This window comes from Coptis chinensis, chromosome 5, assembly GCF_015680905.1.
Source record: "Coptis chinensis isolate HL-2020 chromosome 5, ASM1568090v1, whole genome shotgun sequence".
Lineage (NCBI taxonomy): Eukaryota > Viridiplantae > Streptophyta > Magnoliopsida > Ranunculales > Ranunculaceae > Coptis > Coptis chinensis.
In genome coordinates, this window is record NC_141460.1 from 94,609,470 (window position 1) to 94,632,965 (window position 23,496).

Here is a 23,496-nt window from a genome sequence, read left to right on the forward strand (position 1 = left end):
TTGTTTCTTATTTCTTAAGCAATCAATGTTACAATTGTCTGTTTATATAGTACTCCTAATACAAGATTACAAAAAACTATTACAGAAAATGATTAGCTGTCCTAAACAGTTACAACCATAGACTTATTGACTTGATTTCTTCATTTCTCTGACTTATCTTCAGATGGTGTATTAATCACTGTTTAGATAAGTGGAAATTGTGAAACCAGTAGGATAACGTGAGCTTTTTATTTTATCCCAAAAATAAATGAAAAACATTTTGGATAATTCATTTGAAGTAGAGATTTCTATTTTATCTGGCTGATTCTATTGTTTTTAAGCTTCTTTTAAACACTTTCAAACATAACAAAAAAAAACAACAACAACAACAACAACAAAAATTCACAAACACATGAAGAAATAAAATAAAAAAAATTGAAAACCGAACCCATATTTCATAATCTCGCCGTGATTGGTAACATTAACATTTTATATTTGTGAAAGACATTCAAGTTCAAAGAGATCTTCAGACTATTAAAAAAAACTCAACAATTAAAAATAAGTCAGTTCATATATGTCACTAGAAGCCATTGAGGACGAGATTGAGAAACGAAATAAACTTGCTTGTATTCTATTGAAATTGATGAAAATAATTTGAGCGAGATAGTTGAATAATGTGGAGCATATAATAGATTGGGAGGACCATTATCTATATGGGCCTAGGGGGGAGTTGGGGGTCCGTAGTGAAATTATCACGGTCGAGAAACCCTTAAAACCCCAAATTGGTACATCCTCGTTTCTCTTTCTTTTGGTTGCGAGGCAGAGAGAGAGAAAGTCTACCACTCTACTACTTTCTCACCTCACCTCTATCACCATTCTCCATTATTAATTATTACCTCTCATTCTCCATTCACCAATTAAGTCAAACCCAAATATTCAGCTACAATGATCTGTGCTAGTAAGTCTCTCTCTTTTTTTTTTTTTTTTTTTTTTTTTTTTTTTTTTTATTTAATGTTTCTCATTGTAAATAAATTATTTTACTTTTTGTCTTTTAGTATCCGGGGAAGTACCGGAAGAGCCAGTTGTTTCAAAGAACTCTGGTTTGCTATTTGAAAGGCGTCTGATTGAACATCATATCAAGGTACTCATTTTTGATTTTTTTTTTCTAGGGTTTATCTTTTTTGTTTTAGTAGTTTAAGTTTCGATCTTTGGGTTAGAGGATTTATTGGTTCTCATTATGCTTTTAAAATACAAGTGTTATTTTTGTTCTTATAGGATTATGGAAAATGCCCCGTGACTGGAGAGCCACTATCAATGGATGAAATAGTGCCAGTCAAAACAAATAAGGTAACTTTAGTCTCTCCATTTGCTTTTTTATATCAAATGCCTTTGTACTTTGTTACATTTTACATTTGTTTGTGCTATTAGTGATTCTTTTTGGTATTGGTATTTGTTGAAGGTGGTGAAACCTAGGCCTTTACACGCTGCTAGCATCCCTGGATTACTTGGAATATTCCAGAATGTAAGTTTACTATATACTGTATTTCAATTGTTATCATGACGGGTGGATTGCTTTAGGAATTATTGCCAATTAGTTGGAACAAACTTTTATTATTATTATTATTATTATTTTCTTTTGTTTGTTTTTGTTTTTGTTTTTGTTTTGTTTTGTCGTTGTTTTTTGGACAATTGGTTTAACAAGAAGAAATTGTTTGTTTGAGGTGGATTAAATTTGATGTCAACTTGGCTTGGTTTGGTAAATTTGATAATGGTTTATTAATTTTAAAACTTAACAAGTAAAGGGTAGCTGTAAGCATGCTATTTGGACGCTTGGTTTTGGTTTTGCAAAACACTAGTTTGGTTTCCAATATTTAACACTAGGAGATTGTATATTTGTGAGAAAACTATTTTCTACTTATACATGTATGAGTGTATGATTGTATGTACTATGTATCTATGTCTGTGTGTATCATCATACATTTGTACACTGGGCTGTTAAATCGTTGGTTTAAGTAATCAATGAGTAACTTTCGAAATTGACTAACAATTTAAGGTGGATTAAATCGGGCTCAATGTCAACTTTCGGGCCGATTGGTAATTGTGTTCACTATTTCAATGTTAAACATTAACTTCGACATTTTTAAAACTCATTCTATAAAGTTATACATTTTAATCATATTTATTTTAGTTGATTGAGTGTTTTAATTGCAAATTAATTGTTGGGTTTCTTAATTATTTATTATGTTGGTATTTCAAAGTTAAATATATTTAAAATTATTTTAAAGAAATATAGTGTTATGAAAATCATGATTAATATGTACTATGTATCTATGTCTGTGTGTATCATCATACATTTGTACATCATTTTTTTTAAAATTTTTGGTTACTTCCTCTTTGAGTTCATCTTTAGAAATCTCAAGATCTAACAATAATATAGACCTCTACAATACCGTATATGCAAATTCCGTCAAATATTGCTGAAAATAACTTTGATTTTGTTTGCTTACTCGCCAATTGGCCATCAAGCCAACCATTCCCTAAGTCTACGGCGGTATTTGAGTCCTTCTAAATGACTGATTTTACCTTTTGCGTTATACAAGAATACATAATAATTCTAAACACTGTCGGTAATTTTATTTTATTGCATTTAATTTGTGAAATTCATCTCCTATTCTGTTTATCTTTTCCCTGACTCGGTAGAAAATGCTGTTTAACAGGAATGGGATGCATTGATGCTCTCACATTTTGCAGTAGAGCAGCAGTTGCACACAGCACGTCAAGAGCTAAGTCATGCTTTATACCAGGTGCTAATAATTTCTGTAGATGTGAACTCTTATACAATATGCTCGGGTGTTATGATGGAGATCTTGTCTTTTGTTTCAAATCTGGTGTTTTTCATTTTTGGTTATTCAAATGATTTTTCTATGAAGTATGGACTTGATCTTTGGTGTATGCCTTTACTGGTCATCTAAGCACTAACTTCTCTGTTTGCTTTTGCTTTTTTGTAAAGATAAAGAAAAATATGTTGTCTAAGAGGGAAGAGAAAAGAAGATACATGTAGGAGCATTATAGCATTGTCTTTTTAAAAACCATATTCGAGCATTATCATGTCCCTGTACAAGCTAAAATAGTTTTCAAGTCATGAATTATATGGCATTTTCCAAGTTCTTTATCTTTAGGAATCAATGCTTATCAAGTATGGTTACCAATGTATTTAGTGGTATTCGTGCATGCTGGTTAAGAAGTACTCCTCCCTGGCACACCTCCGCAGTTTATAAGAAATGGAATTAAGCTTAGTAAATACACATTAAAGCTTTTATCACATCAAGTAAGTTCCAGTACACTATTGTTCTTTTGCTTGGTAGTACGTCATTCCATTTTACTGGCTTGTGATAGTGTTAGTTCTTTTTTATGCTGCATGCTTTTTAACCTCATACCAGTTTGCTTTTTTGTTGTTTTGATGAGAACAATATCGATATGAGGTAGTAATACGAGTAGGCTAAAATTAATGTAAAAGGTGATCTTTAGCTTGGTGTAAGGATGGTTGAGTAAGCTGACCAACATTCTGAATCCGAGACGCTGTCAAATTTGTGGCTAAGCATGTTTAGTTATCGTCTTGTTCATACAGTTGATATGATTTTCATTTTCCCATACTAGGCAAGGTTTTAAGTGTACATGAAATAATGTTGCTTTTCTGATAAATCAAGTTATGCATTAACAGCACGATGCTGCTTGCCGAGTTATTGCAAGACTTAAAAAGGAACGGGATGATGCGAGGTCGCTACTGGCTCAGGCAGAAAGACAGATACCTATGACCGCATCGGCTGCTGCTACAGCAAATGCTTTAGTGCTTAGTAATGGAAAAAGAGGTTCTTGCTAGTTGGCTTTGTACATGGTTAATTTGTGTTAATTGTAGATGCATTATGATTAAGTTCTATGTGGTTATGTGATCCAAAAATGTGCAGCTGCTGAGGGCGAAGAGTTGGGCCCTAGTGAGAAGAGATTTCGCCCTGGCATCTCGAAAGATATCATTGATGAGCTTACGAACTGTAATACTGCACTTTCGCAACAGCGGAAAAGGCGGCAGGTATTTTAGTTTGCTGTGAGGAGTATTTAAATTCTATTCTGATTTTTTTTTAATATATATAAATATTGTTTCTTGGTCTTTGTTTTGTTCAATAGGACTGTAGTAGTGTATTAATGAATTTTGTGTATACCTGCTTTCATGGATGTAACAATCCATATTTCTTTTTCATAGATCCCTTCGACGTTGGCTCCCATCGATTCCTTGGAGAGGTACACTCAGCTTTCTAGTCATCCTCTTCACAAATCTAGCAAGCAGGGCATCTTATCAATTGATATCCATCCTGATAAGGTATGATATCATGGAATTTAACTTATCATCATTAGTGTGTACATTCTAGTCTGGATGGGTCTGTAGGATGGTGGTGAATATATGAACTGGACGATCTAATTCCTTTCAATTTGTTTATGTGTGATTGCGTTGGCATGTACTATCACCTTGATAATGGATGGTAGTTTTTTTTGAATCAAGTCTCCCCCCCCTCCCCCCATCTCTCTCTCTATATTGGTTGTTCCTGTATGTCTATATGTTCTTTCTTGCCTGTATGTATAAGATATCTTTGTGTACTTATCAGCAAAATCTTTTATCATTGACTGACAGGATATTCTTGCTACTGGAGGTGCTGATACAAATGCTGTTATTTTTGATCGAACATCAGGACAAATACTATCTACACTTAGTGGCCACTCTAAGAAGGTATTGCATATTGGTTTATCATGTCTTGATTTTAAGGATTCGAGTTTTTAGCTATTTAGTTAACAATCTATGAACATTGTACAGGTTAACAGTGTCAAATTTGTTTCTAGAGAGGAGTTATTTGTTACTGGTTCAGCAGACAAGGTAACTCGTACTCGTATTTGTAAATTCCTATTGCTTATGATCAAACAGTTAACCTGCTGCTGGTATCTATTGGGACTGTTCCTTTCATCAGTTTCTTGTTTTACGTATTCAGTGTCTTAAAAAACGCATCAGCCCCTTGAGGCTCTCTAAATTTAGAAAATTGACAAACAGAATACCATAGTAATGAAATTACTGTAGCATATTTAAAATGTAGTGAGGCTGAAGGTATTATGTCCAAATAGATAAGCAATTGAAATATAGTTTATTTACAAGTACTTAGCTAGTCAAATAAGTCTCAAACATAGACATAGACATAGGCATAGGCATAGACATGGACATAGGCATAGACAGTCACTAGACAGTAGACTCACTGGCTCACACAGACACATGGTCATAGACATAAAGATGCTCACTGACTTCTTTACTCATATTGAAGTTGTCTAAACAGTGGGGAAAAAGTTAAAAAAAAAATGGTTCACACTTTCAGTGAGGCTGAGCCTCACTTAGCCTCAAGGCTTAACTGCTTAAGCGCACGCTTCACTCCATTGAGGCTGTAGTCTCACAGTATATATGTATAAATTTATAAGGCTTAAGCCTTGAGGCACAAAACCCCTAAAAGGTTTAAGTCTCAATCGTTAATTTAACCTTGCGTATTCTTGTTCTTGATGGTAATGACAAATTGGCTACATGACATAAAGGAGAAAGTACTTATTGATGATGTATCAAACAGATCATCTCAATGTTTTTCTGAAGTTGGTCGTTATGGTTTGTTGACCCATTGTAATTGAAATGTGCTCTTCTGCCCTTGTCTTGACGGTGTTGAGGCCTTCTGTTTCACGTTAAAACGATGTTTACAATGTAACCATTAAATCGGTACTCTTTAGGCATAATAAGTATAATTATTATGTATTCTTATTCCATTACCCATGTTTGATGTATCACTTTCCTTCTCAGACGGTCCGTGTTTGGCAAGGGCAGGAAGATGGAAACTATACTTGTCGACACATTTTGAAGGATCATACTGCAGAGGTTAGACTTAAGCTATGCGTCTTTAATATTTATTTTATCTTGTATTTATTTTTATTTTGAAAATCATTCAATATCTGTTGTGCTCTGCTATTTATTGTACAATCTCTTCCTCTCCCATTCTCTCTCATATGCACAAATATAATGTTTAAAATTTCTAAAATCATCTGTTTGGTGGAACTATTTCATTTTTTTTTGGAGGTGCTGAACCAAATGTTGGTTTTCGGCACCATATTTTACTGATTTTGTAATTTTATGAATTTACTGATTTGGTTTTTGCTCCCGTGTAATACAACCTCTGCTAGGTGCAAGCTGTTACGATCCATGCCACCGACAACTACTTTGTGACTGCCTCACTTGATAATACATGGTGCTTTTATGATCTCTCGTCTGGTTTATGCCTTGCCCAGGTCTCTCTCTCTCTCTATGTGTGTGTGTGTGTGTGTGTGTGTGTGTGTGTGTGTGTGTGTGTGTGTGTGTATGTTTGTACAGTTGACTAGACTGTTATTCTTGTGTAGGTTGAGGCCACAGATACTTCAGGAACAGAGGGCTACACTTCAGCTGCTTTTCATCCTGATGGTCTTATCCTAGGCACTGGCACTTCTGAGGCGATAGTTAAAATTTGGGATGTAAAGACTCAGGTATGAATTTACTTGGTGACATTAGCCTCAGCATTATGCCAGTTGTATCTATTATTCTATTGTTTTCACTGTTACTAACCTGTTGATATATTGTTCCAGTCAAATGTTGCTAAGTTTGAAGGGCATACTGGGGCAGTAACTGCCATATCATTTTCCGAGAATGGCTACTTTCTGGCGGTGTGTATTTTTGCTGTGAATTGTTGTAATAAAACAAAAGCAAGATGTTACATGTTCTAATCTTTCTTATCATTTTGATCAGACTGCAGCTCATGATGGTGTAAAACTGTGGGACTTGCGAAAGTTGAGGAATTTCCGGACCTTTTCTCCATATGATTCAGATACACCAACAAATTCTGGTAAGCAACCTTCTTCACCAACATATTTTTATGTCCTTATGCATGCTTTCTGAGTTAATCTACATGTGTAGCCTCTGAATTATAGACTGCAGAAGTATAAATCAATTAAATCATTTGACTGAGTTCTGGACATCCTTTACTTATATGAAGGTTTTTTTATCCTTTGCCAGTTGAACTGATTTAACCGATTACTTGTATAAAAAACTGATGAAGTGATTGACAGGAAATTTATTAGTCGTGCTGAATCAATATGCTTCAGTTATTTCAACATTTTTTCTTCCCACAGATGTATCTTATGTAATTCTGTTTCTTGTTTCAGTGGAATTCGACCACAGTGGAAGTTATCTAGCAATGGGAGGTTCAGATGTCAGGTTAGTTTCTAAAAATCTCCTAGTGCTGGCAACTGTCATTTGGATTTAGGTTGAGGTCGAGAGAGGAAGGAAAGAGAAAAATAGAGAAGGCAGAATCATTTAAAGTAGATGCTACTTTCAATCTCCCTCTACCCTAGTTTTAGTGTACATGGAGTTATTATCCTCGGTCACTCTCTACCCCACTTTTATGCACTCACTGTCAATTCTAGACAAGCAGATGGCACTCTTTTCTCTCATCTTTTGCTTGTTTAGATTTTCTTTTCCAGCAAAATCGATGGTTAATTTGTAACACTCCAGCACAGAAGGTTAATAATGATTTACATTGTACACTTGAGGAATTTAAAATAAACCTTATGGTTGTTACTTTTGCAGAGTTTACCAAGTTGGCAGTGTAAAGTCGGATTGGAATTGTGGCAAGACTTTCCCAGATTTGTCTGGCACAGGTACCGGCGTACATGTTTATTATTAATATCCCCATCCCCCCCACCCACCCTTCATAAAGATGAGATTGACAACCTTGAGACATTAAGAAATTTTTGAACAAGGCTGACCAGAGCTACAGCCTGGCCCTAATTCAATACGAAATTGATGGCTTTTACTCGTTCAGATTTTCCCATCTGCAAGTGTAATCTTGGGAATTATATAGCACCTGTAATTATGTCATGATTTGTATCTTTTTGAGTGCAGGAAGAGCAACATGTGTCAAGTTTGGCCCGGATGCAAAATATTTAGCAGTAGGATCTATGGATCGAAACCTCCGCGTATTTGGGCTGCCCAGCGAAAGTCAAGAAGAGTCGTAGAGTGTGCAGAAGAAATACCTGGTCGTTCAACGGGGGGCCTATGGGCATTTTCTTGATCTACTTCATCATAATTTATCTAGATTGGATTGCAAACCTGAGCTTAAATTTTGATAATGTGGTCTGGGTGGATTCTTAACTCACGGGAGGGAAGAGAATGTCTCGTAAGGAGAAAAAAACCACAGTACTGTACGCTGTGTTTTGACTGAGAACAAGTTGTAGTAGTTGTAGTATTACCATTGTTCCTTTTCTTAATCCGCTTGAAATATTACGGAATTATGAATTTCATCAACTGTTTTTTATTTCAACTTTTTCAAGTAAGTTGATGAAGATTGATCTCCGGTATCTGTTCTCATTTATGGTGTTAATCTCCAAATTGCGATAGAACTCAACAGTTCATGGAGACTTTAGGAGTTCAACCTATCTCATTAAGCTTGGAAGTGAAGTACTACAATAAAGTTGTTTCGAACACATAACACATGTTCCTCAAAAAAAGTTTCCTTATGTTCGACAAATTTCAATGTGTTATGTGTATTTTGCCTTTATTATGTACCATTTCAAAAGGAGCAGCATTGTGGTTTTCATGTCCACGGAACCTCCGAAACTGCCTTTTCTAGATTAAAAATGATCATATGCTATGAAGATAATTATACGCTCATCTTTGGTCTCTAAACATCTCTCTGCTGGTATTAAATAAGTTAAAACTGATTTATGCTGGAATAACATACTAACAATCACTAGAACCAAAGAGTTAATTGAGGTGACAAATTTCAAAGACGTGGTGGGTTTTTGAGGAAAGAATTCCAAATCTGGGATGTGGATTGCTATAGATCTTTTTCGAATGAAGCTTTGTATCTTTTTTGTTTGGTTGGCTTTCTATGACTTTGTAAACGCTTTTTCTCCGTAGACTTGGTTACAAAAGCTGGGACATATGATTGCTACACAGACCAAAAGAATTCCATGCCAAACTCAGTGGAATCACATCAAGTATTTTCAGATGGAACTATGGAAGGAATCCAAAACAATAAGAGCACCTTAAACCATTAGGCCTGAGCCTAACATCTCCATAACTGAAAACAAGTTCTTCACCTTCTAGTACATCTCTTGAAGTGAAGAAGCATAGGCGAGGAAACAACATCCCAGAGTTTCTTACTAACACGGTCAACAGATTGCCACCATCACATGCATGGTTGATAAACCGTGCAATATTTCCTACCTTGGTCGCATCAATATTCACCCTCAAACATGCTTTCCCAGATGGAGACTTGCCACCTGCTGCAAGTTCATCATACTTCTGTTGTCGGCATCTCGCTTCAGCTGTTGTCAATAGTTCACCTACATACAACACACAAACAAAGATTCAAGACTTTGCTGCAAGTTCATAATGAACTCAAATTCTCCTTGTCAGCATGCAATCCCCAACCCTTCCTTCCATCCTTAACAACTCTCAATCTAACCGAAACAGCCCCATTGTTGAGATGGGTTAGAAACTTTAAGTATTTGACACGGGGTGTAAACAAATAAGAATAAGGCTCAGAATCAGAATCAGCTGTATTATTAATGAATGGTATTGGGTGGGTTTCTAAGTTTCGAGAGGCTTCTAATGATCTTGAGATTGTGATTTGTTTGGAGATTTGGTGGGTTAGAGAAGATGAAGCTAGATCTAGAGGAGAAAGCCATGGAAGGAGTAAATCGGCGCATTGGAAAAAGAGGCTTGGGAAATTTTTGTTTGCTCCCCTGCCTTGTAAGCCTACGTACAGTACAAGGAAATATTAGGTTTCGGAAACCAAAACACAATTGGTTTCGGAAACAATTTTTACGAAACCAAGTTCTATTTAGATTATGACCAGGTTGTGTTTTCTTATATATACGAGTGTTTGAACAAGATTTTAATCCACCAACATTGAGTGCTTGTGCGACAATAATCGAGAACGTGAGACAGTGAGAGATAAAATAGTATAGGCTGGTTTCCATCTCGTTCTTCACCCAACTTTATTCTTCTGATCTCAACTATGCGGAACCTAGTCGTCTCTTATTGTCTTTTTAATTACTGTCTGCATTGCCCGCTGTTAAATGCGTGTCTCATTATAGTGTTTGTTATCATGTTTCCGTTTATTTACTTTACAATGTCAGGATTACTTATGTTTTTGAAGATTTTGTTATCAAGGTTGTTGATTTTGTTATTTAGGTTGGAGAATTACTTATGTTATTGGAGATTCGAAACTGTTCCTTATACAAACCGCACACATTTGATTATGTCGTCGCCTATGCTGATGGAGAAAGCAATAGGATATGTTATACTAAAACAAGATATGTTAAGATATACCGGGAAAGTTTTAGATGAAAAACATCCTCAAAGCGTGAGGGCGAGGTTGATATTACGCAATATACTTGAAGGTTTAGTAAAGCGTAATCCAAATTATGCTTCGGGGTTTAGGCATTTAGATGGTTTGATATGGGAAATAGTAGTGGTAGACGACCCAACTATATTTGCTCACGGCATCCTTCATGGAAAAATCGTTATTTCGAATGGTTTGTTAGAATATTTCAGAAATGATAGCGAGGTAGCTACGACTATTGGGCATGAGGTTGGACACTTTGTAGCTAGACATCACGCAGAAAGTTCCACATTACCTTTATCTCATCTCCGTATGACTGAATTAGAAGCGGATTACATTGGGCTACTATTGATGGCCTCAGCTGGATACGATCCTCGAATTGCACCTAAAAAGGTGGAAGAAGATTGAAATTTGGGATTCTTGTGTTTTGCCAGAAATGTGGGATTCTTGTGATTTGTCAGAAGATGAAGAAGATGAAGAAGAAGATACCCATCCATCTGATGAGGAAAGAGCTAATTTCTTGGCTCAAAATCATATCATGGAAGAAGCACTCACAATATATAAGAAAGTACAAGCACAATTTTATCGAAGAAAAAAAAATAAAAAAATAATTTCGATTTATGATTATTGGATATCACATAAAAAGAAAAAGAAAAAGAAAGACAGGAAAAAAAAACAAAAAAGGAAGTAGGAGCACGAGAATAAGTGAAGCAGGTTAAAAAAGAATGAGGAAAACGTGCTAATAGGACAATTTGCACTTGATAAACTTATTTATATGTGGGATGACCTTTTACCTGAAAGTCATCCTCAAAGTGCAAGGATGAGGTTGATATTACAATGTACATTTCAACTGTTAAAAGGTCTACAAAGAGGAGTAAAACGTTGTGCAAGTTATGGTTAGGAAATTGGGTGTTTAAAGTGCTTGAATTTTCGTAGATACACATGTTATGTGGGATTTATGCGCCATGGTGGAAAGATTGTGGTTCTTACAGGATTGCTCCAAGTATTCAGGTCATATGCTGAGATAGCTATAAACTTTTGGCATGAGGTTGCACATATTGTAGCTCGACATGCGGCACAACTATTTACGCAACTCATGTGGAAGACTGGAAGTTGATAAATTTTGGCTCTGCTGGAATATCGTAAAATTCTATAGTATAAGGGATGCTTCTTGCATTGAGATCATGTATATCATGTTGACAGTTTAATTATTTCCTTCATATATGTTTTCTAAATCAATGTTACTTATGTAAAATCTCATTTTTGTCACTGTTAATGGATTTTGCTTCACTTTCCAAACAATGGTTGTTGTGCACATGTACATTTCCCTTAATCATTATCATATAGTTATCTGTAGTGTAGCATAGATTTGTATGACCAGAGAGGAAGAGAATGTTTCGTAAGGAGAAAAAAACCACAGTACTGTACGCTGTGTTTTGACTGAGAACAAGTTGTAGTAGTTGTAGTATTACCATTGTTCCTTTTCTTAATCCGCTTGAAATATTACGGAATTATAAATTTCATCAAATGTTTTTTATTTCAACTTTTTCAAGTAAGTTGATGAAGATTGATCTCCGGTATCTGTTCTCATTTATGGTGTTAATCTCCAAATTGCGATAGAACTCAACAGTTCATGGAGACTTTAGGAGTTCAACCTATCTCATTAAGCTTGGAAGTGAAGTACTACAATAAAGTTGTTTCGAACACATAACACATGTTCCTCAAAAAATTTCCTTATGTTCTACAAATTTCAACGTGTTATGTGTATTTTGCCTTAATTATGTACCATTTCAAAAGGAGCAGCATTGTGGTTTTCATGTCCACGGAACCTCCGTAATAGTAATGGCAGTTTCGACTGCCTTTTCTAGATTAAAAATGATCGTATACTATGAAGATAATTATATGCTCATCTTTGGTCTCTAAACATCTCTCTGCTGGTATTAAATAAGTTAAAATTGATTTATGTTGGAATAACATACTAAGAGCACCATCAACGCGTTGTTATATTCCATTTCTAATGTGACAGATAGCAATTTTTTTGGCAATTTCGTTCACCAATGCGCTGTTCTCAACAATTGTTAAATTATCGACCAAAATATTCGGAAATTTAGCATCCCTTTGCACGGGACAACTTTAGCCATCCAGATGGTGGTCGGGTCAAATTTTGCCGCCATAAGTTTTGACATTTTTTTTTTAATAAAAAATTAAAACGGCTGTAATAAAAAATTTCATCATCATTTTTTGAATTTTTTGAACGGGTCAAATTTTGCCGTTTCAATATTTTGATATTTTTTTAGTAAACAAATTAGGGACAGACAATAAAACAATTCCCGATGTTGGTTTTTTTTAATAAAAAAAATTGAAATACACAGGATAAATTTTGCCGTCCGAAATAGAAACCGAAAATATCGAAAAAATAAATTAGTACATAAACTGGTTTTAGCAATTTTGACCGTGCTGATGTGGTGCAATTTTTTTTAGCAGCCGCGTTGATCATGCTCTAACAATCACTCGAACCAAAGACTTAATTGAGGTGACAGATTTCAAAGACGTGGTGGGTTTTTGAGGAAAGAATTCCAAATCTGGGATGGATTGCTATAGATCTTTTTCGAATGAAGCTTTGTCTCTTTTTTGTTTGGTTGGCGTTCTATTACTTTGTAAACGCTTTTTCTCCGTAGACTTGGTTACAAAGCTGGGACATATGAATATATGATTGCTACACAGGCCAAAAGAATACCAAGCCAAACTCAGTGGGTCGGACAGTCGAACTGCTCTAATTTGGACTATGGAGCACTTGGAGGAGGATTATGCTACTATGCAATTCATAGATAGACAATCTTGGTCAGGAAAAACAAATATTTGCAAGCTCTGAAGTATCATGATCTTCATCGAAAATGAACCAAATTTTAAAGGGACTCCTGATCATCTAATTGTGCAAGGCAAAATATCTTGTGAAATCTAGTAGATCTTATTTTAGACCTGCAAACTTTTATCTAAATTTGCATCCTTATCGGTTCTAGCATCCGGGGTTTAGATTTTTAGAGTCGCCATTTGGAGTTGCTGGAATAAACCGTGTTTTTAGCTTTCTGAACAGTAAGCCAAGACTTTGATATTCATAAAACATAAAGTACAGATAATAAACCATCACAGCTAAACTTATATTGCAAGTCATAAGATCTCTTCATATTCTACTGAAAGCAATCTCGAGTCTGCCATATTCTACTGAAAGCAATCTCGAGTCTGCCATATTCTACTGAAAGCAATCTCGAGTCTGTCTTCTGGTTTTGGAAGAGGAAGGTACGTTATATTTGCATCTGGATTCATAAGTTCCCACCTACAATCCAATTGGAGAATTCATGTTAGTATATAATCACATTGAGCATATTCATCCACGCATACAAAGCTAATGTTCTCGTATTACTTGTAGCCCCGTGACCAAATGATGAAGAAAAATGGCAAGTTGAATTCTAGCAAGCATGTTGCCTGCACAAAGCCTTTGTCCTGCTCCAAATGCTTGGGAGGTTCCTGAAATGGTAAATTTTAATTCATTAGTTAGATTAAGAGATGTCTCCTAAAAAATCTTATCAGAATTGCGGAGGTTGTAACTTACATTCCATCTATCTGGGTTGAAGTTCATAGGATCTTCAAAGTTTTTCGGATCTGTATGAAGATATCGAAGCCATACAATTACGTTCCAATTTTTTGGTATTTTATAACCTGCCAGACGCAAATAACTAGTAAAATGTAGTCTGTAGTATGCACTATGCAGTATACAAGTTTGAGACTGCAGTCCTATATATCAATACTAAACAAGCTAAGCAGGCGCAAGGACATGTAATCATTTGGGATAAAATGCATGGTTGGTCTAATCTAATTTAGTTTGTCAAACTGCCGGATGGCCGGAATTTGACCTCAATCATTCCATTGCTTCATGGTGAGGTCTTGCAGCAAGACATGGTTTGATTCCGGCCTATACAACATTTATGCAGAACTCAGATCGGTCTACGCACTAGAATAATATATGAAATATTTTGTTTCCTACCAAACAATTCGATCATAATCCAGCTGCTTCAGGTTATCCTCCTACCTTGATAGGTAGCCTGTTTTTTTACCACTCGAAAGACGAAGGCTGAGATGTTTGCCATTCTTGTTGTTTCTTCCACCACCTGCAAGTATGATACTAGAGTTGTCACAAATCTGGATCGAGCAAAGGTATAGTAGTAAATGATCAAGTTGGATTGTATACCTTGTTTGTGTACTTCAACTGTGCTAGATCTTCCCATTTTATGAAGTCCCCGTTCTTTCCCAAAGCCAAGCTCTCTTCCTGCAATTCAATCATATATAATAAGCAATTATGAAGAAGAGATCAACCACGAAAAAAAATCATAAAACTAGAACAACAATGATCAATAATCCATGGGAGAATTGAAAGACAACACTTCACAGTAATTACTCGAATCTTATGAACCACGTCAGGATGCTTGGCTAGATAGTAAAGAGCCCACATTATTGAATGTGAAGTCGATTCATAGCCTCCAAGGACAAGAGTAACGATGTTATCAAGCACCTCTTCGTCACTTAATAGTTTCCCTTCCTCATCTCTCATTCTCATCAATCCTTCCATCAGATCATTTTTGTCCTCGCTTGTGGTTCCACTTTGCTTCCTCTTTTCCAGTTCTTTCCTGAAGATTGCCATCAGATTCTTCCTACACTGCCAAAATATATAGATATAGATTCAACTTCTCAGTTCTTCTGCGAGATACTCACATATTTTCGTTAAAATTTCTAAAAACAAATTTAATATCTATGTACACAGACTACTCTTCGTATTAGTACATATTTCATAGTTCATACTGTGGAACACAAGATATCTATTAGAACATCATATTGGATGTTGGTTCAGGTCTAAAAGTTAACCTGAAGTGCGCGGTAGTATGCTGTTCCAGGAATATTTAATGGTTGTGCTCTAACTCCCCCAAGTACGCCCGAGAAGTACTGATCCATCATATCTAACAACGGTCCAGGTTTAAAGCTGACGAATATGTTACAGATGTTTTCAAAGGTTATCTGTGGAAGATGAGAGTGGAAATTACAATTGTTTATATCACTCATGATCAAATTCAGAATTTCAGACACATAGAATATTAGTTTCATTTTAATGAATTAGTATAGGATAATATGATAGTGGATCGTGCATCACCTTCCTGGCTTCATCTAGTCCCTTCACTCTGCCTTTCTCTGCCCATGAACGGAGGGAGGAGACAATATGCGGTTGTACCATTTTGGTGATTTTCCTGAGAGCGTCAGGCCTATTGATTGAATTAGATACATAGCTCCTAAGTCTTGAATGTGGTTTACCATCCACTACCACAAGAGAATTTTGGCCAAAAAGCGCCGCAGAAGGCCATCTTTGTGAAAACAGATCGCTCGACTGTAGGACAAACTTGATGAAAGCAGGTGAACATGCGATGATTGATGGAGATCCGAAGAGATAGGTACGATACATTCCCACTCCATCACCATATCTGTTTATCAATCATGCCAAAAAGAAAAAGAAATGATAGGAGCATAAGACGTAAAGAGATCTACTATCTATATACTAAAACAGAGACCTTTAAAAGATGATTTTCTCTCTCTTATGTGGCACTCTAATATGAGAGTTAATTTTTTCTACATCATGCCAAGACTACTAATATGAAAGATAGTATCTTAATAACTTACAATCCAGTAATGCATAAAACCTCTTTGGAGAGTTTGAGTGTATTTACAATTCTTATATTTAGAGAGTTTGAGTGTATTTCCAATTCTTATATATTTGATCAAAAAAAAAAAAAATTGCTAAAAAATAAATGATTTGTAGAAAATAATTTTCTATTACGATTCAAACACTTTTAGTGTTCAAATTCTTATATATTTGATCAAATAAAAAAAATTGCTAAAAAATAGGTGATTTGTAAAAACTAATTCCCTATTACAAATCATACAATTTTAGTGCCTATGAAAAAGCACTGACTTATTTCGAATATATCCTTAACACAGCCTCAAAACATAGTTAAAAACAATTATACAAAAAATAACATCACAAAATATATAATAGAAAATGAAAAAAAAAATAATAATAACGGCAAAACAATAACAACAGATATTTTAAAATATGTATAATATTGAATAAAACTAACGTCAAAAAACAATTAATGGGGAACCGAAAACTAGATGCAAATGTATCGAACTAACCTCAAATAATATTTAACGGGAAATCGGAAACTGAATGCAAATGCAAGCATTAAACTAATATTAAAAAGTAATTAATAGAAAATTAGAATATGGATACAACTGCATTAAACTAACCTCAAGAATAATTAACGGAAAATCAAAACTTTGATGCAAATACATCAAACTAACATAAAAAAATAATTGTCGGAAAATCGAAAACTGGATGCAAATGCATTGAGCTAACCCTCAAAGATTAAATTAACGGAAAATTGGAAACTAGATGCAACTGCATTAAACTAACCTCAAAGAAAAATTAATTATAAATTGGAAACATAATGCAAATGCGTGGAACTAATCTTAAAAAATAATTAACAGGAAATCGGAAACCGGATGCAACTGCACTGAACTAATCTAAAAAAATACACTGGATGCAAAACCTCAAGAAATAATTAATGGGAAATCGGAAACTGGTTGCAAAATCATTGAACTAACCTCAAACAATAATTAATGGAAAATCGAAAACTATATGCAAATGCAACTTTATCAAATAATAAACAAAAAATTGGAAATTGGATGCAAATGTATTAAACTAATCTCGCCGAATAATTAATGGGAAATCAGAAACTGGATGCAAATGTATTGAACTGACCTCAAAGAACAATTAACAAGAAATTGGAAATTGGATGCAAATGTATTGAACTAACCGAAAAGAATAATTAATGAGAAATCAGAAACTGGATGCAACTGCATTAAACTGATCTCAAAAAATAAATAACGGGAATTGAAAATTGGATGTAACTGCATTGAACTAACCTCAAAATATAAATAACGGAAAATCAGAAACTGGATGCAAATGCATTGAACTAACCTCAAAACATAGTTGGGTTATATGTTGTGAGAATGTCTCGATAAGTATAGTTTTGCATTTAAAATGGTGTTTATATTATGTATTTCCGTATGATTGAGAACTCCTAGCTTGCTATTCGAGTAGCTTCAATATATATGAACTTCTCTTTATTAGGCAATCTCATAAAACTTCAATTATTAAACAACAAAATGAAGTTGAGGGGTTTTATCAAATGCGAGTTATGTTTTTTTTAATGGAGAGTGAGGTTTTCACATTATAAGAAATTTGGTTGAGTGATTAATATAATATCAATATATAATAGTTTTGTATATTTGCAAATATTTTTCAGAATAATTAATATAACAGCACCCGTTCGTAGATAATCTTTGAAGATTCCACATAATGAGTCATGCATAATTTAAAGAATAATTAACGGGAAATCGGGAACTGGATAATCTTCGATGATCCCACATAGTAAATTAAGCATAATTTACTTTTTATGTCATGTTTGCAAGGACACTACAGATGGATCAGTAGAAGTTGGTATTACACACCATATTGGATAATTATAAGGAAATCGGAAACTGGATTCAAATACATAACTGAGCTCAATGAGTAATTAACGGAAAATCGAAAACTTTATGCAAATTGCGTTAAACTAATGACAGAGAATAACTAATGGGAAATTAAAAATTGGATGCAAATCTTTGAAAAATATTTAACGAAAAATCGGAAATGGTATGTAAATATATCAAACAAACCTCAAATAATAATTAATGGAAAACCAGAAACTGGATGCAAATGCATTAAACTTAAGTCAAAAAATAATTAACAGAAAATCAAAAACCGAATGCAACTGTATTGAACTAACCTTATAGAATAATTGGTGGGAAATCGGAAACTAAATGCAAATGCATTGAAATAACCTCAAAGAATAGTTAACGAGAAATCAGAAACCGGATATAATTGTATTGAACTAACCTCAAAGCATAAATAATTAGAAACTAGATGCATATGTATTGGACTAACCTTAAAGAGTTATTAACAGTAAATCAGAAACTGGATTCAAATGCAATGAACTAATCTCAAAGACTAATTAACAAAACATTGAAAAATGGATGAAACTGCACTAAACTAACCTAAATGAATAATTAACGGGTAATTATAAATTTGATGTAACTGTATTGAACTAACCTCAAAAAATAATTAACGGGAAATTGGAAACTTGATACAATTGCATTGAACTAACTTCAAAGAACAATTAACATAAAATCGAAAATTGGATGCAACTGCATTGAACTAATCTCAAAGAATAATTAACGGAAAACCAAAAACTGGATGCAACTGCATTAAACTAAAATCAGAAATTAACTAACAGGAAATCAGAAATTGGAATCAAATGCATTGAAATAATCTAAAAAAATAGTTAACTAGAAATCGGAAGTCGGATGTAACTGCATCGCACTGACCTCAAAGCATAAATATCCACTTTTTTAGCCTTCTCACATTAGTAATTACGAGTAATTAGGAAACCAAAACGAAAGTGAGTTTATAAAAACAGACTCTTACATGTATGCAAACAAATTGTAAACTATCGAACTAACCTAGAAACGCAATTAACGGGAAATCAGAAACTGGATGCATATGTATTGAACTAACCTCAAAGAGTAATTAACGGGAGATTGGAGCCTGGATGCAAATGCAATGAACTAATCTCAAAGACTAATTAATGAAACATCGAAAACTAGATGCAACTGTACTGAATTAACCTTAATGGATCACTAACGGGAAATCGTAAATAAGTGGATGCAATTACACTGAACTAACCTCAAATAATAATTAACGGGAAATCGAAAACTTGATGCAACTGCATTGAACTAACCTCAAAGAATAATTAATGAGAAATTGAAAACTGGATGCAACGTACTACATTAAACTAACCTCAAAGAATAATTAATGAAAAATAAAAAACTTGATGCAAATGCATTGAACTAATAACCCTAAAACATATTTGTATTATATGTAGGAGGAATAAATATCTCAACAAATATAGTTTTGCATTTTAAATAGTGTTTATTATAATTCTTTTATTGTGATTGGGAATGCTTTGCTATTCAAGTAGCTTCAATATTATCTTCGTCATATTGGACATTCTCACAAAACTTCAATCAAACTTCTATTATTAAACCTAATAATAAAAAGAAGTCGATGAGTTTTATTAAGGTTTGGTAGTTCCCTTTTATAGGGAGTGGTCAAGAAATTTAAATGAGTAATTAATATAATGTTCATATCTCATAGTTATGCATAGTTGCTAATATTTTTTAGAATAATTTAATATAATGACACCTATTGGTAGGACACGTTCATGTGATAAATCTTTTCAAGTGGGAGTAGTGTATTCTTTGAGGATATGGAAACAATCAATCTGTTTTAGTGATTTGTACACATTACGTAAACCGAATGGTGATGATTTACCGCTAAATTACCATAAATCTACTAAAACTATTATACAAGCTAGATCGAGTTTAAGATAATTTCATTTGAAAATTACGGATTAATATTCCAAACCACAATGTGAAGAGGCTATCTCAATTTGATTAATTAGTTTCCAAGTACTTATGCATTATAATCACTGCTCATTAACGTATTTTGGTTTATTTTCAATAAAAATATATTCTTATTCGAAAATTTGCCGCTAAATTATCATAAATTTAAGAAAACTATTATACAAGTTAGATTGAGTTTAAGATGATTCTATTTGAAAATTACGGATTAATATCCTAAACCACAAAGTGAATAGGCTATCTCAATTTGATCCCTTAGTTTCCAAGTACTTATGCACCATAATCGCTGGTCATTAACGTATTTCTGTTTATTTTTAATAAAAATATATTCTAATTCGAAAATTTGTGTGAGACATTTTGTAAAGTCTTTTCAGCACACAAAATATTTAATAGATCCCGGGCGTATGCCTGGGTCCAAAATCTAGTAATAATTCTAAAACTGCAACAATAAGTTTCTTCTTGCCTCCCTAAGCTTAGACCTTATAGAGTCAATAAAAAATGTCCATAAATCCATCACAAGCAACTTTGGTGGAGCTCAAAACTATAGTTTGCGTGCTTCCTGATATTGTACTTTAGGCTATTTTTAGTACTTAAGTTCATACTGTAGAGGCATTTATAGTGTAACAATAGCTGACCTCTTCCGTTTTGATGTGATAAAATCATCAGTCGACAAACTATTTTAAAGTACCAAAGGAAGCTGATCAACTCTCCTATGAAAGGAAAGCCCATATGGCCAGGAGGAAGTTTACAGGGCCGGCCCTGAAAATTGAGGGGCCCAAGGCGAGTTTTTTAAAATGGGCCTCTATTATTGAGAAAAAAACAAGTTTTTTACATGAGGGGACGTGGGCCAATGTTTAAGTGGACTGGACTGCATATAATTTGACTGGACTGAACAACCTTGAGTCATTTACATGTGGTCTAGTGGGTATAAAATTATACTTGGGGCCCAAAATTTAACCAACAAACTGGGGGCCCTAGGCGGCCGCCTAGTTGGCCTGCCCTCAGAGCCGGCCCTGGAAGTTTAGTAGAGCCAGAGTGAGCTTTGAGAGGACTTGAGAACCTGAACTCGTTCCATGACCAAAGTATCCACACAATCAAGGGTAGAACACCAAACAGAAAAGCTAACCACCAAGATTGTGTACTCTCCATTTCTCACTCTCTTTCGCATATATATCTCATTCATTTATAATATATGTATGTGGTGTTTAAGTTTGATTCTTATGAGTTGATTCTTAAGTGATTATTGAAACTATTGGACAGAACTTGCTTTCGCAATTATTTCCCTTTGCTTAACTTTGTTGAGCTGATCCCTAATAGAATAAACTAATAAAGTAACCATGCACCAACTCAAATCTATCTACCTATCTATATAAAAATAATAATAAGGGATTGAATGACAAAAGTGGCCAGCGCTTAATAGAACAAACTAACTACGTTGGGTATCAGGCCCAATCAGTATGAAGACAGATGCTATTTCTGGGCCCAATCAGGCCCAAAAATAATCATTGCGTCTCCCTTCAAAGAGACATGGGTTCAAACTTCAAGCCAGGCCATAGGATTTTGAGTGTTTGTAAACGAATTTCGTTCATAGCTAGAGTGATTCATTTTGTTGTGGACATGCAATGTTAATGGAAATGTTTCTACAGAAATTGAATTGGCAAGGAATCGAGGAATTGAATAGAATGTGACAAAGGCCAGGTGTCCAAGTGAGTCGTATTATAATTTAGAAGTGATTATTTGGTTCCTAAGAGCATTTGCAATGCAGGTGATAGAGGGGGGGAAGTGATAACTATCACCTACTTTCCTCTAAAAGTCTTTGTGTAATCTTTGGGTGATAAACTTCGGTGATAGTTTTCCCGAAGTTCAAAACAAGGTGAAACCTTCCACCGAAGTTTATCATCGACTTGTTAACCGGACGGGATGTTGGATTCCGTCTGCGGTGTTTTTTAAAAAATGGGTTTTTTTTAGGACGGGATGTTAGATTCCGTCTCGCATGATTTTTCGGTTTTTTTTCGATTTTTTTTAAATTTCAGACGGGATGTTTCATTCCGTCCGGAGTGTTTTTTCAATTTTTATGTCCAGACGGAATCCAACATCCCATCCGAGATATTTTTTATCACCTTTGCATTGCACAGCTTCACCTTGTTTATCACCGGGTTAGTGATAGAGGGGGTGAAAAGTGAGGAGGTGGCGGTGATAGAGGGGGTGAAAACTATCACCTGCATTGCAAATGCTCTAAAGGCACCAAAACTATACATAGGGATTCCATTCCGCCTATGGGGACAACCCTTAGGAATTTCAGCCAGATAGGTTTCTGGCTTGGAAAGGTCCCTGGTTATTTTCCTTTAGGTTCTGCGAGGACAGTATGTGTTGGGATACCAAAATGCCAGAGGGGACAATCATAGATAAGCCTGAAAATACAATTGATCGCAATCCCAACAGGGAAGTTATCTGATTACATGCTATATGCCTGAAATGATTCTTGAGTTGCAATGACTCTCTTTGAAGTAGCTCCTTTGCTTATCTACTGTAAGTTGTAACTAGAATCTTCAGTACTTGTTTCAAAGGGACCAATTTTTTTTTTCGCTAATACCATCTATATTACTTATCCATCAAACCAGAACAGGGGTGATGCTGTCTTTCAAAATACACAGAGGGAGTTGGTCCATTTGCTGCTTATGGATAGCCCATTGTGCAAGCAAATGTGCCTCGCCATTATCTCTCCTAGAGATCCACTGAAACTTACAGAAATCAAAGTTTGAGGTTAACTGAACTACAAAATCTCTCAAGCTCTCAAACTTCCAAGAACAAGACTGGCTATTAAGAGCCTTAGTGACTGCTAAACAGTCCCCTTCTATATACACAAAGATCCACCCATGAAGCTTTGCGGTCCCAAGTGCCACTTCAAGCAGCCACCATCTCGGCTTCCCTCTGCGGGTGGCTCGAAAACTCCTAATGCCCTGCCTACTACCTTGCATACGCATCCCAAGCTATAGTTCCAAAGAAATTTGCTTGCATCAAACCCCTAAAAAGCATCATATCTTATATTAATGCACTCATTAGGTATAATAGGGAACAAAGACTCGAACTCAGCAAAATTATGATTTAAATAGTTTTTCGAAGGGAAAGAGGTCTCATTCTCGCATTACGGTAGGAGTAAAGCCCTTGTAGCAGTTGCATGCCTCCACCTCATCTCCTCCGAGAAGTCTTTCTCTGGTTAGGGAGCCTTTGTTCAAACTTGGCTTCATTCCTAGTTTTTCGGATGTTGTAAAGGATGTAACAAGCTTGGATTCCTCGCTTTCGAGCTATGTCTTGGTTCTTATTGTTTCGCGCCGGCTTATAAACTTGGAGATCCAATCTTTAGTATTGTTCCTTCCACGGATCTCCATTCTTATGCCCAAGCTTGAAGTGAACCACGTTTTTCTAGTCCATTCACATT

General features: G+C 35.0%; 2 protein-coding genes and 1 pseudogene across 2 annotated transcripts; 1 reads left to right on the forward strand and 2 right to left on the reverse strand.

The window, feature by feature from the left end:
• Positions 1–497: 497 nt before the first annotated feature.
• Positions 498–8,434, forward strand: LOC147500342 (pre-mRNA-processing factor 19-like). The gene is made up of 18 exons (XM_086562010.1): positions 498–937; positions 1,035–1,120; positions 1,255–1,326; positions 1,439–1,501; positions 2,697–2,783; positions 3,701–3,848; positions 3,945–4,066; positions 4,238–4,354; positions 4,664–4,759; positions 4,844–4,903; positions 5,858–5,932; positions 6,235–6,339; positions 6,448–6,570; positions 6,670–6,747; positions 6,830–6,926; positions 7,246–7,297; positions 7,670–7,740; positions 7,985–8,434. Exons 1-18 carry the CDS (start codon positions 925–927, stop codon positions 8,095–8,097), a joined length of 1,578 nt encoding a protein of 525 aa, XP_086418136.1. The 5' UTR covers positions 498–924; the 3' UTR covers positions 8,098–8,434.
• A 604-nt stretch (positions 8,435–9,038) lies between these two features.
• Positions 9,039–9,863, reverse strand: LOC147500343 (histone-lysine N-methyltransferase SUVR3 pseudogene; annotated as a pseudogene).
• Positions 9,864–13,508: 3,645 nt separating this feature from the next.
• Positions 13,509–23,041, reverse strand: LOC147500344 (ent-kaurenoic acid oxidase 1-like). The gene is given in 11 exon segments (XM_086563633.1): positions 13,509–13,767; positions 13,855–13,958; positions 14,044–14,150; positions 14,521–14,599; positions 14,680–14,757; positions 14,887–15,144; positions 15,351–15,500; positions 15,634–15,958; positions 20,693–20,723; positions 20,726–20,840; positions 22,676–23,041. Coding segments are annotated over 11 exon segments (1,728 nt in total). The 3' UTR covers positions 13,509–13,652.
• Positions 23,042–23,496: the final 455 nt, after the last annotated feature.

Bases quoted from the DNA above. Each gene is read 5' to 3' on its own strand.
- LOC147500342 (XM_086562010.1), top strand. The intron at 1,121-1,254 runs GTACTCATTTTT...TTGTTCTTATAG, and splicing joins TGATTGAACATCATATCAAG to GATTATGGAAAATGCCCCGT. The intron at 4,067-4,237 runs GTATTTTAGTTT...TCTTTTTCATAG, and splicing joins AACAGCGGAAAAGGCGGCAG to ATCCCTTCGACGTTGGCTCC.